Source organism: Falco punctatus (genome assembly GCF_963210335.1).
Source record: "Falco punctatus genome assembly, contig: scaffold_30, whole genome shotgun sequence".
In the NCBI taxonomy this organism is placed as follows: domain Eukaryota; kingdom Metazoa; phylum Chordata; class Aves; order Falconiformes; family Falconidae; genus Falco; species Falco punctatus.
Window position 1 is genome coordinate 1433376 of NW_027660235.1, and position 13843 is coordinate 1447218.

At 54.1% G+C, this 13843-nt stretch overlaps 1 protein-coding gene and 1 long non-coding RNA gene across 2 annotated transcripts in view; both read right to left on the minus strand.

The window, feature by feature from the left end:
• The window catches only part of LOC308057464, a 624999-nt gene that overhangs the window by 525972 nt on the left and 85184 nt on the right, over window positions 1-13843 (minus strand). The window lies entirely within an intron of this gene.
• LOC308057476 (olfactory receptor 14A16-like) lies at window positions 21-13783 on the minus strand (the record flags this gene model as incomplete). The annotated part of the gene is made up of 3 exons (XM_080411574.1): window positions 21-985; window positions 12377-12515; window positions 13667-13783. The coding sequence occupies 3 exons, from the start codon at window positions 13781-13783 to the stop codon at window positions 21-23; spliced, it is 1221 nt and encodes a 406-aa protein (XP_080267700.1).

Genomic DNA, 13843 nt, shown 5'->3' on the forward strand with positions numbered 1-13843 from the left:
AATTACATTATAAATGCTATTCATAAATTTATTCCTTCAGAGGAACATCCACCTATCAGTTTGCACATTGCACCCTTGAGCTCCTGGTTCCTCATGCTGTAGATGAGGGGGTTCAGTGCTGGAGGCACCACTGAGTACAGGACTGACACCACCAGGTCCAGGGATGGGGAGGAGATGGAGGGGGGCTTCAGGTAGGCAAATGTGCCAGTGCTGAGAAAGAGGGAGACCACGGCCAGGTGAGGGAGGGACGTGGAAAAGGCTTTGTGCTGTCCCTGCTCAGAGGGGATCCTCAGCACGGCCCTGAAGATCTGCACGTAGGACAGCAGAATGAAAAAAAAACATCCACAGGCTAACCAGGAACTAACCACAATTAGACCCACTTCCCTGAGGTAGGTGTGTGAGCAGGAGAGCTTGAGGATCTGTGGGGTTTCACAGAAGACCTGTCCCAGGGCATTGCCTTGGCAGAGCGGCAGTGACAGTGTATTGGCCGTGTGCAGCACAGCATTGAGAAACCCACTGGCCCAGGCAGCTGCTGCCATGTGGACACAAGCTCTGCTGCCCAGCAGGGTGCCGTAGTGCAGGGGCTGGCAGATGGCCACAAAGCGGTCATAGGCCACGACGGTGAGGAGAGAACACACTGCTGAAAGGAAAAAGACAATCAGGAAGAGCTGTGCAGCACATCCTGAGTAGGAGATGTCCCTGGTGTCCCAGAGGGAGTTGGCCATGGCTTTGGGGACAATAGTGGAGATGGAGACCAGGTCGAGGAGGGAGAGGTTGAGGAGGAAGAAGTACATGGGGGTGTGCAGGTGGTGGTCGCAGACTACGGTGGTGATGATGAGTCCATTGGCCACGAGGGCAGCCAGGTAGATGCCCAGGGAGAGCCAGAAGTGCAAGAGCTGCAGCTCCCGCGTGTCTGCAAATGCCAGGAGGAGGAACTGTGTGATGGAGCTGCTGTTGGATATCTGCTGCCTCTGGGCATATGATCCTGTCACAGGAGAAAAAGACAGTGATAATTTAGGGGAGACTTCTGCAAGCAAAATCAGAGCCATTTCCCACAGACCACCCCCCCGTCACACACAGACATCCCTCTCTTTTCTCGGAGACCTTCCTGCAGCTGTGTGGCTGCAGCCCTGCTTGGTGCTGGCCGTGTGGGCGATGAAGAGCAGGGCATCTGCCCATGGGCTCTTGACCAGCCAGCCCCACTCTGCAGCAGTGGGTGGGGGCAGGGACCAGTACTGGTGTTTAACTTTTTCCTGTGAAACCAGAGCCAATGCAGAAGGGCTGGTCAGCGTCTGCAGCGCCAGTGCTAAGGAACGGGAAGGGTGAGGGCATTTTAAGAGAGTTTTAGGTTTTTTCACAGCTCCCCCCCCATCTCTCCTGTTCAGTATTCTCAGATGTCAGAAAAGCAGAGCATTTTTGCTGCCCTCAGGTGGAACAGAGTGAGGTCTGTGAGGCAAGAGGATTGCCTGTGGGTGAGGGCACAGTGAGGGGAGGTGGTCTGTCCATCTGGTTCCCAGATTCTGTGGGCTTGCACCTTCCTGAGATGAATGGTGGCCACACTCCCATGTTACCCTGAAATACCACAAGGCACTGCTGAGAACAGACTGACCCACCACAGACCAGTAAAGGTTGTAGGCTTTCATCAGAAGTCAGCATCCCACCCACAGCAAAGGATACACAGCTCATTTCACCCACCCCAACAGCGTTTTCTCCATCACAGAAACTCTACGCCTCTACGTGGGGCTTTCAGATCACTAATGGGTGCGAGGGGACATGTTTCCATTCTGGAGGGCAACTCACTGCTCGGAAGGGAACTTTAAGGAGGTAGCCAAGTGCCCTAACAAGAGCATCAGGTTCAGGGAGAACCAGCCCATTGCCCAGCCCCACACAGGGCATTGCCCAGAGCCCCACAGGTGAGAGGAAAGCTGGGACACTTGTTCCCATGGACACACCTGCAGGAGAGGACCCACAAGGTCAGAGTGTGACTCTGCAGCTGAAACACCCATCCCCAGAGAGCCTGACAGCAAGAGCTATAGAATAAAACACCAAAAGTCAGAGAAAGAAGTAAAATTGCACTGATGGTCTAGGTAAGAGTGTCCAGGGCGAGCGTGCCAGGCACTGAGGGCAGCGTTGCCCTTGCCCAGCTCTGCTCGCCACCTCCCACACACCAACATTGCCGGGCAGCTGCTCTCAGCCCCTGTGCTCTGCAGAGGGACCGGGGCACGTGGCTGCAGAGCTGCACCGCGGCTCTGCTGGAGCTCCGGCTGCAGAGGGGGTGGCTCACACCTCGAGACCCCCAGCCCTGATGGTGGAGGCTTTGCTGAGGGGAGAGCAGCCAGGGGGCTGCCTCAGAGAAAGGGGTCTGCACTGCACATGGTCAGAGAGAGCTTTCTGATTCTGCTTTCAACAACAATGCTGTCTGAAGTTTCCTACCAGTCCTTGCAATATCCTGGATGTCAGGAGATTTTCCTTGTGGGAGGTATCTCCCTGTCAGTGCTCACAGACCACATCTCTGCCTCTGTGCACTGGCCCCGCACAAACGTGCCTCTCTGCAGGGCACTGGCTGGGCGCAGCGTCCTGTTCGCAGGGGGAAAAGGGCAGCTCAGAACGACCCTGATGGCTCCAGCAAAGGTGCTGCTGCTGCTGTTCATAGGCGGAGGAGTGGCTGAGGGCACTTCAGGAGGCTCCTGGCAGACCTCCTCATCACTCAGAGTTACAGCTGGCAGTCTCAGGGACATCTTCAAACTCGAGATCTCCATTAACATTTCTGCCTTCCCTCTCCTGCCCCCAACAACAGAAAGCTGAAAACACAGATTGAGGAGAGCCCTGGATTTATCATAGCAATCCCTGCGCTGACCTTCGATACGAAAAGTCTCATCCAGACATATTTTGAGGGTAACCTATCCTTGTAAGCAGCATTCAGCCATGCAGCACACTCTCAACAGCAGAGAGATCCTTCCCTCTCGGGGCTCAGTCCATACGCCCCCAGAGCTGTGGGGAGCCCCCCGGCAGGCTGAGAGCTGCCCCTGGCAGGCGGCAGAGCCCCTGCCCCAGCACACAGCCCCCGCGGCTGCAGGGACCCTGCTGGCAAGGACAGCCCTGGGCACCCCTGCCTGCACAGCCACCTTCACAGCCCTGCAGCCGGCCCTGGCACAAGGCAGCCCACATGCCCTGGCCCTCCCACGCTGCAGCAGGGAAGCCCTGCTCTGCAGCACACTGGCCTCCTCCACAGCAAAAGGCTCCCACACGGTCCCACAGGCTGGGGGGGCCCCAGCTGCTGCAGACCCGGCTAGCAACTGCAGAGGCATTGCCCTGCAGCCACACACTTACCGGCTCAAGGGCTCTGCAGATTTCTCCAGCAGGGAGCTCTCAGCAGCCTCCCAACAAGGTCTGCTTTTGAGCTCTCCCTGCCTCCCTCCTCTGCCCCTCTGGGCTCCCTCCAGCTGTCCCTGGGGCTGCAGGGGAACCTGATGGGCAGCAGGATGAGGCAATCCCTCATGGGCCTTGCCTCACCTGGGGGGACACACTTATTTCCAGCACTGGCAATTCCCTTACTAGAAAAAGTTTTCTGCATGAGCATCAACTTTTGTTAACCCTTCAGTAGCCAGCACAGAAGGAAGACTGCAGCTTAGGATCCAAGTACTCCTAAAGGAGCGTGTGTGTACGTGTGTGTCTGGTGGTTCTGCAGGCAGGGCAGGGAGGATGTCCTCAGTGCTTCAGTAAGCCCTGCAGAGCCCATTGCAGCACTTCATTGCACAGTCCGAGGGCTCAAGACTCAGCTCTCCTTTGCCCAGGCCACGTCTCTGCTCTGAAGCAAAGCCTTTGCAGCCACGGGCTCGGGTACACTTGGTACCAGGTTGCCTTATGGCCAGGCAGAGCTGGGCTGGTGCCACAGCTGGGGGGCTTCAGCCCAGATGTGCAGCAGTGCCCTCAGCCAGGGGCCCACGCAGAGGCAGCTGGAGCCCGTCCTGTTGCAGACAGAGCTGTGACACTGAGGGAACCAAGTGCCAGGGCAGGTGGCAGAGCTCAGCACAGCTGCTCGGCAAGGACAGCACCCTCCAACAGGTCCAACATTGAAAAGGGAGTTTATGCTTGTGGGGCAATTCCAGGGCACCCGAAGGAGCGTTCCCTCCTTCTGCACAGGCCACAGCCTGCCAGTGTGTGACCTGGGGCCTGCACTCTGCTGCTCTCCTGCCTCACTCCCCCTGGGAGATGAGACTCCACCGTTTCTTTGCTCCTAGAACCAAGGTGGACACGAATGATGCAGGGTTTCAGATCCAGGGGAGCATCACAGCTGCTGGCCCATCTGGCAGCTGTGCTAGAATGCCGATGCAAAGAACCTGCAGACACCTAAAGGAGCATTGTCACTGTGCTGCCCTGTGACTGTCGGCGGGGGGTTACTTGACCACTGGCTTGCAGGATCCCACCAAGCCTCTGTCTCACTGCTCCCCTCCTTCTTCACTCACCTTGATGTCTATAGGGTTGTTCTCTCACATAATTCTCACTCCTCTCCCGTTGTGTTTTGTCCTTTCTGCCATAGGGGATCACAGAGGTGCCACTAGAATTGCTTCTTGGCTCAGGTTTGGGCAGGGGCCGGTCCATTTTGGAGTCAAATGAAAGTGGCTGTTATGGCCATGGAGTCAGCTCTTGGTCTCTTCTCACCTCTGCCAGCCCTACAAACACCTCCAAACCACTCCCAAACCCTGGCCGTGTCAACCCACAGGATCTCTAAATTCCCCAAGAAGATGTGAGGTTATTGATCCTAAGGCTTCCTCACGCTGCTTAAATAAGACTTTTCCCCTTCCTCTCCCTGATTTAGGTTATTTCAGAGCAGAGTTACCCTGAACCACACCTGTGTCACCTGGGCCAAGCTCAGACATGTAACAACAAAAATAATAATGGGTACCAAGTGTCCAAGGTGTTGCCTTCACGGGCATGCGGTGACCTGGTTCAGGAACCCCTGGCCGCGCGGTCCATCAGCTCACAGACACCAATGTGGTGGATGGCAAATGGCGTTTATTGCTGAACGACGCGACACTATATAGCCTAGGTTTACAGTGTCACTTCCGTCTGCTTATATCATAAATTAAAAGCTGTTGGCTACCTGGAGGGGGGCTCTATGTTTCCGTACAGTGCGAGATCTTCCAGCTGCCAGGCCCTACCTAGCAACACAAGGTCCCACGCCAGCAAAATATTTTGCTGCAGAGCATGCTGGGGTGGCGAGCAGAGGTCACTGTGAAGGTGAAATGAGTTGTCCCTAAGGAGAGCAATCCATGCTGTCCCTCGGACCAGAGACATGCAGGGCTGGACTGTGCAGTGCTGCAGGAGAAGGCATTGCTGCCAGTGATGCCTCTGCAGCCCCAGAGGACATGTGGTTCCGGTGAACCTTATATCCAGAAAGGACAAGGTGCTTTTGATTGTGTCCTTGACCATGGACATCTCGTGATGCAGGAACACTTTGAAAATCATTGGTCTGTTTCTCTATTGCCTCACCACGATGAAAGCGATGACTTTCAACAGTGCTGGCTAACTGGGGAGGCCCAAGAAGGCTGAATGCTAGTCAAGTGGTGCCCACCTACAGGAAGGGTAGGAGGGAGGATCGGGATAACTACAGGCCTGTCAACCTGATCTTAGTGCCAGGGAAGGTTGTGGAGCTGATCATCCTGAGCGCCATCGCACAGGAGCCGCAGGAAAACCAGGAGGTCAGGACCAGCCTGCATGATTTTATGAAAGGCAGTTCCTGCCTGATGAATCTGATCTCCTGCTGGGACAAGGTGACCTGCCCAGTGGATGAGGGAAAGGCTGTGGGTGCTGTCTACCTGGACCTTAGGAAAGCCTTTTGGCTCCATCTCCCACTGCATTCTCCTGGAGAACCTGGCTGCTCATGGCTTCGGTGGGTGTTCTCCACACTGGGTTAGAGCTGGCTGGACAGCCAAGCCCCAAGAGGGGTAGTAAATGGAGTGACATCCAGGTGACGATGGCCCATAAGGAGTGGTGTTCCCCAGGCTTCAGTGCTGGGGCCAGTCCTGTTTCATAACTTCATCAATGATCTGGATTGAGTTCACCCTCAGTGAGTTTGCATACAACACCAAATTGGGTGGCAGTGTTGATCTCCATGAGGGCAGTCAAGCTCTGCAGAGGGATCTGCACAGGTTGGATCATTTGGATGAGTCCAGTTTTATGAAGTTCAACTAGGAGAAGTGCCAGTTCTGCACATGGCTCACAACACCCCCACATAATGCTACAGGCTTGGGGCAGAGTGGCTGGAAGGCTGCCTGCTGGGGAAGCACCCTGAGGGCGAGGGTTGACAGATGGTTGAGCATGAGCCATCAGTGTGCCCGGGTGGCCAAGAAGGCCAATAGCATCCTGTCTGGTATGAGAAACAGTGTGGCCAGCAGGACCAGGGCAGTGATGGACCCCCTGTACTCGGCACTGCTGAAGTCAAACCTCAAACAACGTGTTTCTGTTTTGGGCTCCTCACTTCAAGAGAAACGTTGAGATCCTGGAGCATTTCCAGAGAAGGTCAACAAAACTGGTGAAGGGTCTGGATCCCTGCTTGGATGAAGAGTGACTGAGGGGACTTGAGTTCTTTAGTGTGGGTAGTAGGACGCTCAGGGGGGATCTTACTGCTCTCTAGAAGTACCTGAAAGGAGGTTGTAGATGAGCGGGGGTAGGTCTCTTCTGCCACATAACAAGTGACAGAACAAGACGAAATAACCTCTAGTTATACCAGGAGAGGTTCAGATTGCATATGAGGAAAAACATCTTCACTGCAAGGATGGTCAAGCATTGGAACAGGCTGCCCAGGGATATTGGAACAGGCTGCCCAGGGAGCTGGGGGAATCACCAGCCCTGGAGATGTTTCAGAAATACATGGACACAGTGTTTCTGGACAAGATTCAGTGATGGATTTGGCTGTCCTGAGGAAATGGTTGGATTTGATGGCCTTTAAGGTCTTTTCCAACCTAAATGATTCTCTGTTCTCATGCTTCTGTGATTTATTGCAAGCCTACCGAGACACGTTGCTGAGCAAGCTGGTCCAGCTCACCCTGCTTCAGTTGGAGGGCTGGATACAATGATCTCCAGAGGTCAGTCCAACCTGGAAAAAAAGCCATACAGCTATAAGAGCATATATAAAAAGTGTCAACACAACTACGGAAGTTCATGTGAAGAATATTTCTCCACACAAATGGCTTGTGGGAAATGCATTTGAGAAATCTGAATGAAACAAGGCTGCTTTTCTGTGGCCAGGTCATGGGTTAGAATGAGGGTGACGGAGGGGTGTGTTATGAGGAGGACAGCTGATTCTCAGGAACTCCTCATGCAGGAGGACGTGCCTGGCTGTGAAGGGGCCTGTGAGGTCAGTCCTGTCTCTGGAGGTGATAGGCCAGCAACAGGAACATGGCTGGGAAAGTCCTTCTGCCAAGCTACAGCACAGGACCTCTCCAGGAAAAGGGCTGGGGTACAGGCTGTCATGTCCATTTTGCCTGTGGACATGACAGGACAGCAGCAGGCATGTGGCTTGGTCACGTCTCTGGGAGAAGCTGAAAGGCCAGCAGCAGCCATGTGGTTTAGAAGACCATGTGGAGGTGACTTCACTTTTTTGAGGGGAAAGACCACCAAAAATAGCTATTGAGTTAGGTCCCCTGCTTGGAGGGTAATTCCTGAAGTGGGAAAGCGTTCCTGGGTAGTGGGGAAAAATAAGGAGAGAGGAAAAGATTTCAGAAAGTGTAATGTTGCAAATGGAGAGTGGCTATCGGGAGGAAGAACTGTCACTGCAAGGGTCCTGCTGCGGTGCGAGGGCTCAGCCAGAGGGAGCCTGGATCAGCCCATGGTTTGTGCTTCAAGGAACAGCCGGTGAGAGTGGAGGTACCTCAGCGAAGGTATGGCAATGTTGGGGTGAGAGCAAGGCAGGGCAGCGAGATGGTGCCTACAGCCTGCAGGGAAACAGGGGCAGGGCTCCCACCATGCAGGACAGCCTATGGTGGGGATGGCAGAGGGCACTGGCAAGGCTGGAAGGCACCAGTAGAACCCAGGTCTGTGTCCCCTTGGCTGTGGCAGCTGTCTCTGCCTCTGAGGGCCATGACAAGACATGATGTCCTCACGGCACGGGGGCATCGTTGCCTCCTTGCAGCCCCATGGGGAAGCTGGAAGTTGCTGTGCCATTGCTGTCCTTCACTGGGCATTGGATGCCCACCTTCCATGGTCCCCAGGAAGAGCCCTGAGCCCTGTGTGAGGGACAGCACCGACCTCCCCACAGGCTGCAGGTCACGGCTTGGCCTTTCTGCTTCATCAAGCAAGCCAAGGCTTTGCTCAGCAGCAGAGCTGCCTGCACAGCGCCTTTGCCTACCTGCCCTCACAGCCTCCAAGGATGGGCTCTAGCAAGGCCATGGGGAGGCTTTCTCAGCCATGGCCCTCAGCGGGGCCCATTAACGCTTCCAGGGGCTGTGGGCTTTGCTCCGGACTTGGTGTTCTTGAGCGGTTTCTTCAGTCTCCTCTGAACACCTGAAGTCCACAGCACCACAGACACCCTGGGCTCATGACGAGGCAGAACGCCCTGACAATCCCAGTCTCCTCCATCAGGGACATCTGGTCTTCAAGTTTGGCTCCTACACTTCATGAGATAAGTTTCAGCCGCACAGTGAAAGAGAAAGGCAGGTAATGAGCACTTTGGGGAATTGATAGAAGGCTTTTCCAATTGCTATTGATGCACAGTCTCCTGAGGAGGTGCAGACAGGTAGGAAAAGCAGTCCCTGGAGCTAATCACTGCGTGGACAGCCTTGCTCCTCAGCTCTCCAGCCCCACGATTTCTGTCCTCAGCTCCATGAGACTTACATCACTTTACATCAGACTTCTTCAACCAACTCTGCAGCTGAATATAGCAAATTCTTGGCAGTACTTTTTAGCTGCTTTCCTTAGAGAACAGGGTGTACACAGGAAGAAAAGAGGGATTAATTATCGTGAGCGTGTGGGGGGGTAGTTGGTTAGAAATTAATAAATAAAAAATACATTTCTCAGCTGTATAATTGTTAGTTCAAGCAAATCCCCATGAGGTCTATTGCCACTACTGAAGAGTTGCCCATAGGGAAAATTACAGACACTACTGAAAGACAGTCCAGCTTTTCCTCTCTGAACCTTAAAGCAGAAGCTACATAGGTAAAATGGATTGGAGTGATCAAAGAGAAAGAGGAGGAAGGTATCTGGAGATGAACTTCTTAACCCATAGTTGTAAATCAGGAAACCAGGACGTCAGAATATTCCAATTGACTTCAATTTCATAGAAGGCGCAAACTTTCTGGAACTCACGACAAATATTAGAATGTTTTCCAATATTTTTTTTTACACATGTATCTGTAGAAATTCTCCCACTTTGATCTACGTATACGCAACAACTGGTATTAAAACCAGCACAGACTCTGCCTTCAGACGCCAGCTTCATATCTAATGCCATTCCAATTTGCACAGCTCTCAGGGCTATTTCTCACACTTCTTCCTGCAAAGCCTTCATGGCACCTGCAGGGTCCTTCCCCATCTCTTCCATTGCTGTGCATCTCGTTATCGCTGCCTTCTCCAATTCAGGAACCGCTAACCAAGGAGTAACCGAGGCCACACGCAGGCTGACGATCTGGGCTATCATTATGACACCCATTACATCTGAGATGCTCATAGGCCACTAGGAGGCACGTGGCCATGAAGGCGAGTTTGAGGTCCCTGGAGTGTCCCGTTCCCTTGGGGGATTGGCCATCAGCAGCCCAGCTGGTTATGGCTGCAGTAAGAAAGGCACTTGGACTCTGAGACAAAGTGTCATTTCAAATGGCCTTGGTTAGAGCAAACTCTCTACACACAGAGACAATCGTGTCAGCTGTATTCCGTCCCTTCCGAGGCCGGGAACATGGAGTTTACAGCGTTGGGAGAGTGGTGCAGCAAGTGGTGCAGATCCTGCCTGCAGAAGGGTTCTCCCACATTGTCTCCTGTGAGCTCTTGAAGTGTTTTGTGCCAGGGAAACCCATTCTAGTCATCACTTCTCGTGTTCTAAGAGGAGATGTTCACTTGGGAGTTGGTAACTGCAGTCCCAGACAAAGGTAAGGGCGTGCGGTTGGCCATTCACCAGCAGCTTCCTGCAGATTTCTTCTTCCAATATGGCTTGTTCTGCAACCCAGGGACACACTCAGCACAGCTCAGCCTGAAGGCCAAGAGGTACGTGGAGCACAGCACAGGCCTGCTCAGGTTTCCTGTGACACTCATCACTAAGTCCTGCATGTGCAAAGGTCTTCTGCTCAGATTCCCTGAACCTCCTGATGAAGGTTAGCAGGGCAGAATTGTGAGCAGAAAGGAGCAGTAGAGGCGTTCTGTGCTTTCAGCCCACTCTTCAATATCCCTCGGGCGCCTCTCAGGGTGTGGGTGATTAGGTGGTTGGGAGCAATGGAGTAATTTGGCCCTGGAAGGACCTGTGAGGGGAATGGTCATATAATACTTTGGACATTGTTTCTCATAATCAAAATCTGTTTGAATTGGCAATAAATGAAATTGGCCTTTGGCAAGACAACATCTAATTGGTCATTACAGGGATAGGTAAGTCATCTCTCTGTCTTTATCTTGACCCATGAGCATTGCTGGTTCATTTCCTCCCTTGTCCTGTTGAGTCAGGGAAGTGAATGAGCAGCTGGGGCACTGGTAGGTTTCGAGCCAAGGTTAACCCACCACAGGACCACATCAGGACTGCTGTGCCCGGAATGTGGCTCCCCAGCACCAGAAAGACCCCGACAGATTGGAGCAGGTCCTGAAGAGGCCAGAAGGATGGGTGGGACCTGGAGCACATTATGGATGAGGAGAGGCTGAGAGTGTTGGGGGTTTATTTGAGGAATCGTTTAGAGTGAAAAGCCAGAGCGCTGGGCCCAGGGCTGCTGGATGGCAATCCTTGGCCTGTTTCAATATTTGTCAAAACAAGGCCATGAGCACATGATCTGGCTGGAAGTCTCTGACCACGGCCTTGGCTGAGTGACCAACTGTGGCAAGAGCTATGGGACACTTGTGTGTAAGAAGTGTCTGTAGGAAAATGAATCACTTCATTTTGGAAATGGCAAAGGAGTTTGGTCTCACTAAGCCACCAAGAAGGATAGACGTGACAATGCAGCAAAGGTCCCTTGCTGGGGCTGGGGTCTATGACCACACAGGGAAATGAGCGGTGATTGGGACTTCTTGGGGAAATTTTCCCTGCTGCATCCTCCCTGGGGTCTCCAAGGAACATGAAACAGTGCAGGCCCTCTCCTTTGGTGCCTTGCTTCCTTCACCATGACCCCTGGGTCTGCACCAGGACCACCCTGCTGTGTGCCCCCACCCTGCACACCCACACAGCTGAGCTCTCACTGGTGTTTCCCTCTCCCTGGACCTTCCCAGCCCAGACCCCCCAAGCTCTGCCCACCTCCCCTTCCCTCTCCCCAGCCCAGGCAGACACAGCAGCCCACGCTGGGCTGGCCCCATGCAATTGCCCACCCAAAGGGGGCTGCAGAACTCTGGGCACTCACCCCATGGCCATAGACCATCACAAGGGCACAGGAGATGCTGGTGGGCAGAGAGGGGTCTCATCCTGCCAGTCAGCCCTAGGGCTGGCACCAGCCATGGCATGAAGGGGCAGAGGCCAGTGTCCCCCTCTGTCTGCTGCTCCTCTCTCACAGAGACCCTGATTGCCCACTCCCGGCAGCCCCTCGGGGCCAGTCCCTGTCCCCAGCACCAGACTGCTGGCCTGGGGGCTCCCCAGGCACCTCCTGCGGCACCAGGGACACAGCAGCCTGCCCCAGCTGGGGCATACACAGAGACACCTGCTCTTGCCCAGGGAGGTGGTCTCAGGCATGGCCCTGAGCAGGCGGTGCTGCTGTGCAGGGCAGCGGTGCCTGAAAGCCCAGGGAGATGGTCCCAGGCACATCCCTCTTGGTCACCCACCATCCCCATGGGCACTGGGCACCCACACGCCAAGGCTCAACACAGGCCCATGACCTAACGCGTTGCCTCGTGCCCTCCTCCCCTGAGCCATGGGGAACCCAAGCCCAGCAGCACGCTCCTGGGGGCAATTCCTTCAGCCTGTTCCTGAGCTCAGCTTTGGAAGAAGAGCCCAACGTCCAGACATGGGCACTGAGAAAAAACACCTTTATTACAGAGATGCAACACTGGAGGCCAGCTGTACCACCCTCCCATGCACAAAAAGTCCTCTGGGTCACACAGGCTGGGTTCCTGCTTTTGAACAAGTGCAATGGGTGCAGATATTGCAGGGCAAACAGGATTGTAACAGATACAGTCATAAATGTACAGGATGATCCAAAGATGAACACGAAGTCCCCTGTGAAGATACACAAGGCAGCTCATTTCTCCTGAGAGACACCTGACTGCAGCAGCTTCTTCACTGCACCCGTGAGCTCCTGGTTCCTCACGCTGTAGATGGCGGGGTTCACTGCTGGAGGCACCACCGAGTACTGCACTAACACCACCAGATCCAGGGATGGGGACGATATACAGAAGGGCTTCAGTTAGGCAAACATGACAGTGCTGAGAAAGATGGAGACCATGGCCAGGTGAGGGAGTCACGTGGAAAAGGCTTTGTGCCAACCCTGCTCAGAGGGGACCCTCAGCACAGCCTTGAAGATCTGCACATAGGACAGCACAATGAAAATAAAACAACCAAATCTTCCTAAGGCACTAACCACAATGAGTCCAACTTCCCTGTAGTGGGTGTGCGAGCAGGAGAGCTTGCAAAGAGCCTGGCCCCATCCTCCTGACATTCACCTTTAAGGGATTTGTAGGCATTGGTAAGACACCCTCAGCCTTGTCTTCTCCAGGCTGAACACACCTAGCTCTTTCCACCTGTCCTCCTAAGAAGGGGGATGCTCCAGAACCCTCATCCCCGTCGCACTTCTCTGGACCCTCTCCAAGAGCTCCCTGTCTTTCCTGCACTAGGGGGCCCAGCACTGGACACAGCACTCCAGGTGGAGCCTCAGCAGGGCAGCGCAGAGGGCGCCCCAGGCAGCCCTGCAGACACATTGGGTGCCTTTGTGCCAGCCACCGATACCACTGCTGCAGGGCAGTGAGCTCTGTCCTCCCTCTACCCAGCAGATGCAGAGCAGCCCAGGCACACAAGGCACATCACACCGGGGTCTCCACTCGTGTGCCTGCATTCTCAGGCTGCTGGGTTTTCTCTCCAACAAGCCCTACTAGCCCCTGGATGATACAGTTGGGGAACACGCCAAGCAGTTTCACAGTGGGCCGGTCAGCAGCTCCATGGTGTGCCTGGAGATCTCCTTCTCCTCCACCAAAGGCCCTCAGGGCAGCAGATACCTTCAAGTCTGAAGAGAGCTTTGCAAGTTGGTCTTTGCAATACCAGCAATGTCTAATGAGGGCGGAGGTGTTCTGCACAGGTCTGACAGAGCTTCCTAGGACCTGGAACGCCTGGCAGCTGGTTCTGGTCATGTTCCATGTTGGCTTTACTAAGAACAGCAGTCAAGTTTTTGTTGTCTGTTTTATTGCAGTCTTCCCTTTTTTTTATGTTTCCCTTTCTCCGCTGCCCCTCCCTCCCCCTTTTTTATTTTTCTCCTCCAGGTAACTACTGGTTATTGTGTTTTGTTTAGCGCAATGCTACTAAAAAGCTAAATATGGAAAACCACTCTGACCAGGTCACCTCATGGACAAGATGCCTTTGTGAAGGGAGCCTGTCGGCGCACAGGAACTTTTCAGCCACGTTCACACAACCCATCCCGCTGACTGCGGCATCTTGTGAAGCATAACGGTTCGTCATGTGCCCAAGCACAAAAGCTGTAGCTGAAGTGTGTGAGTGAGGAACGGGAGGAAGAGGCAC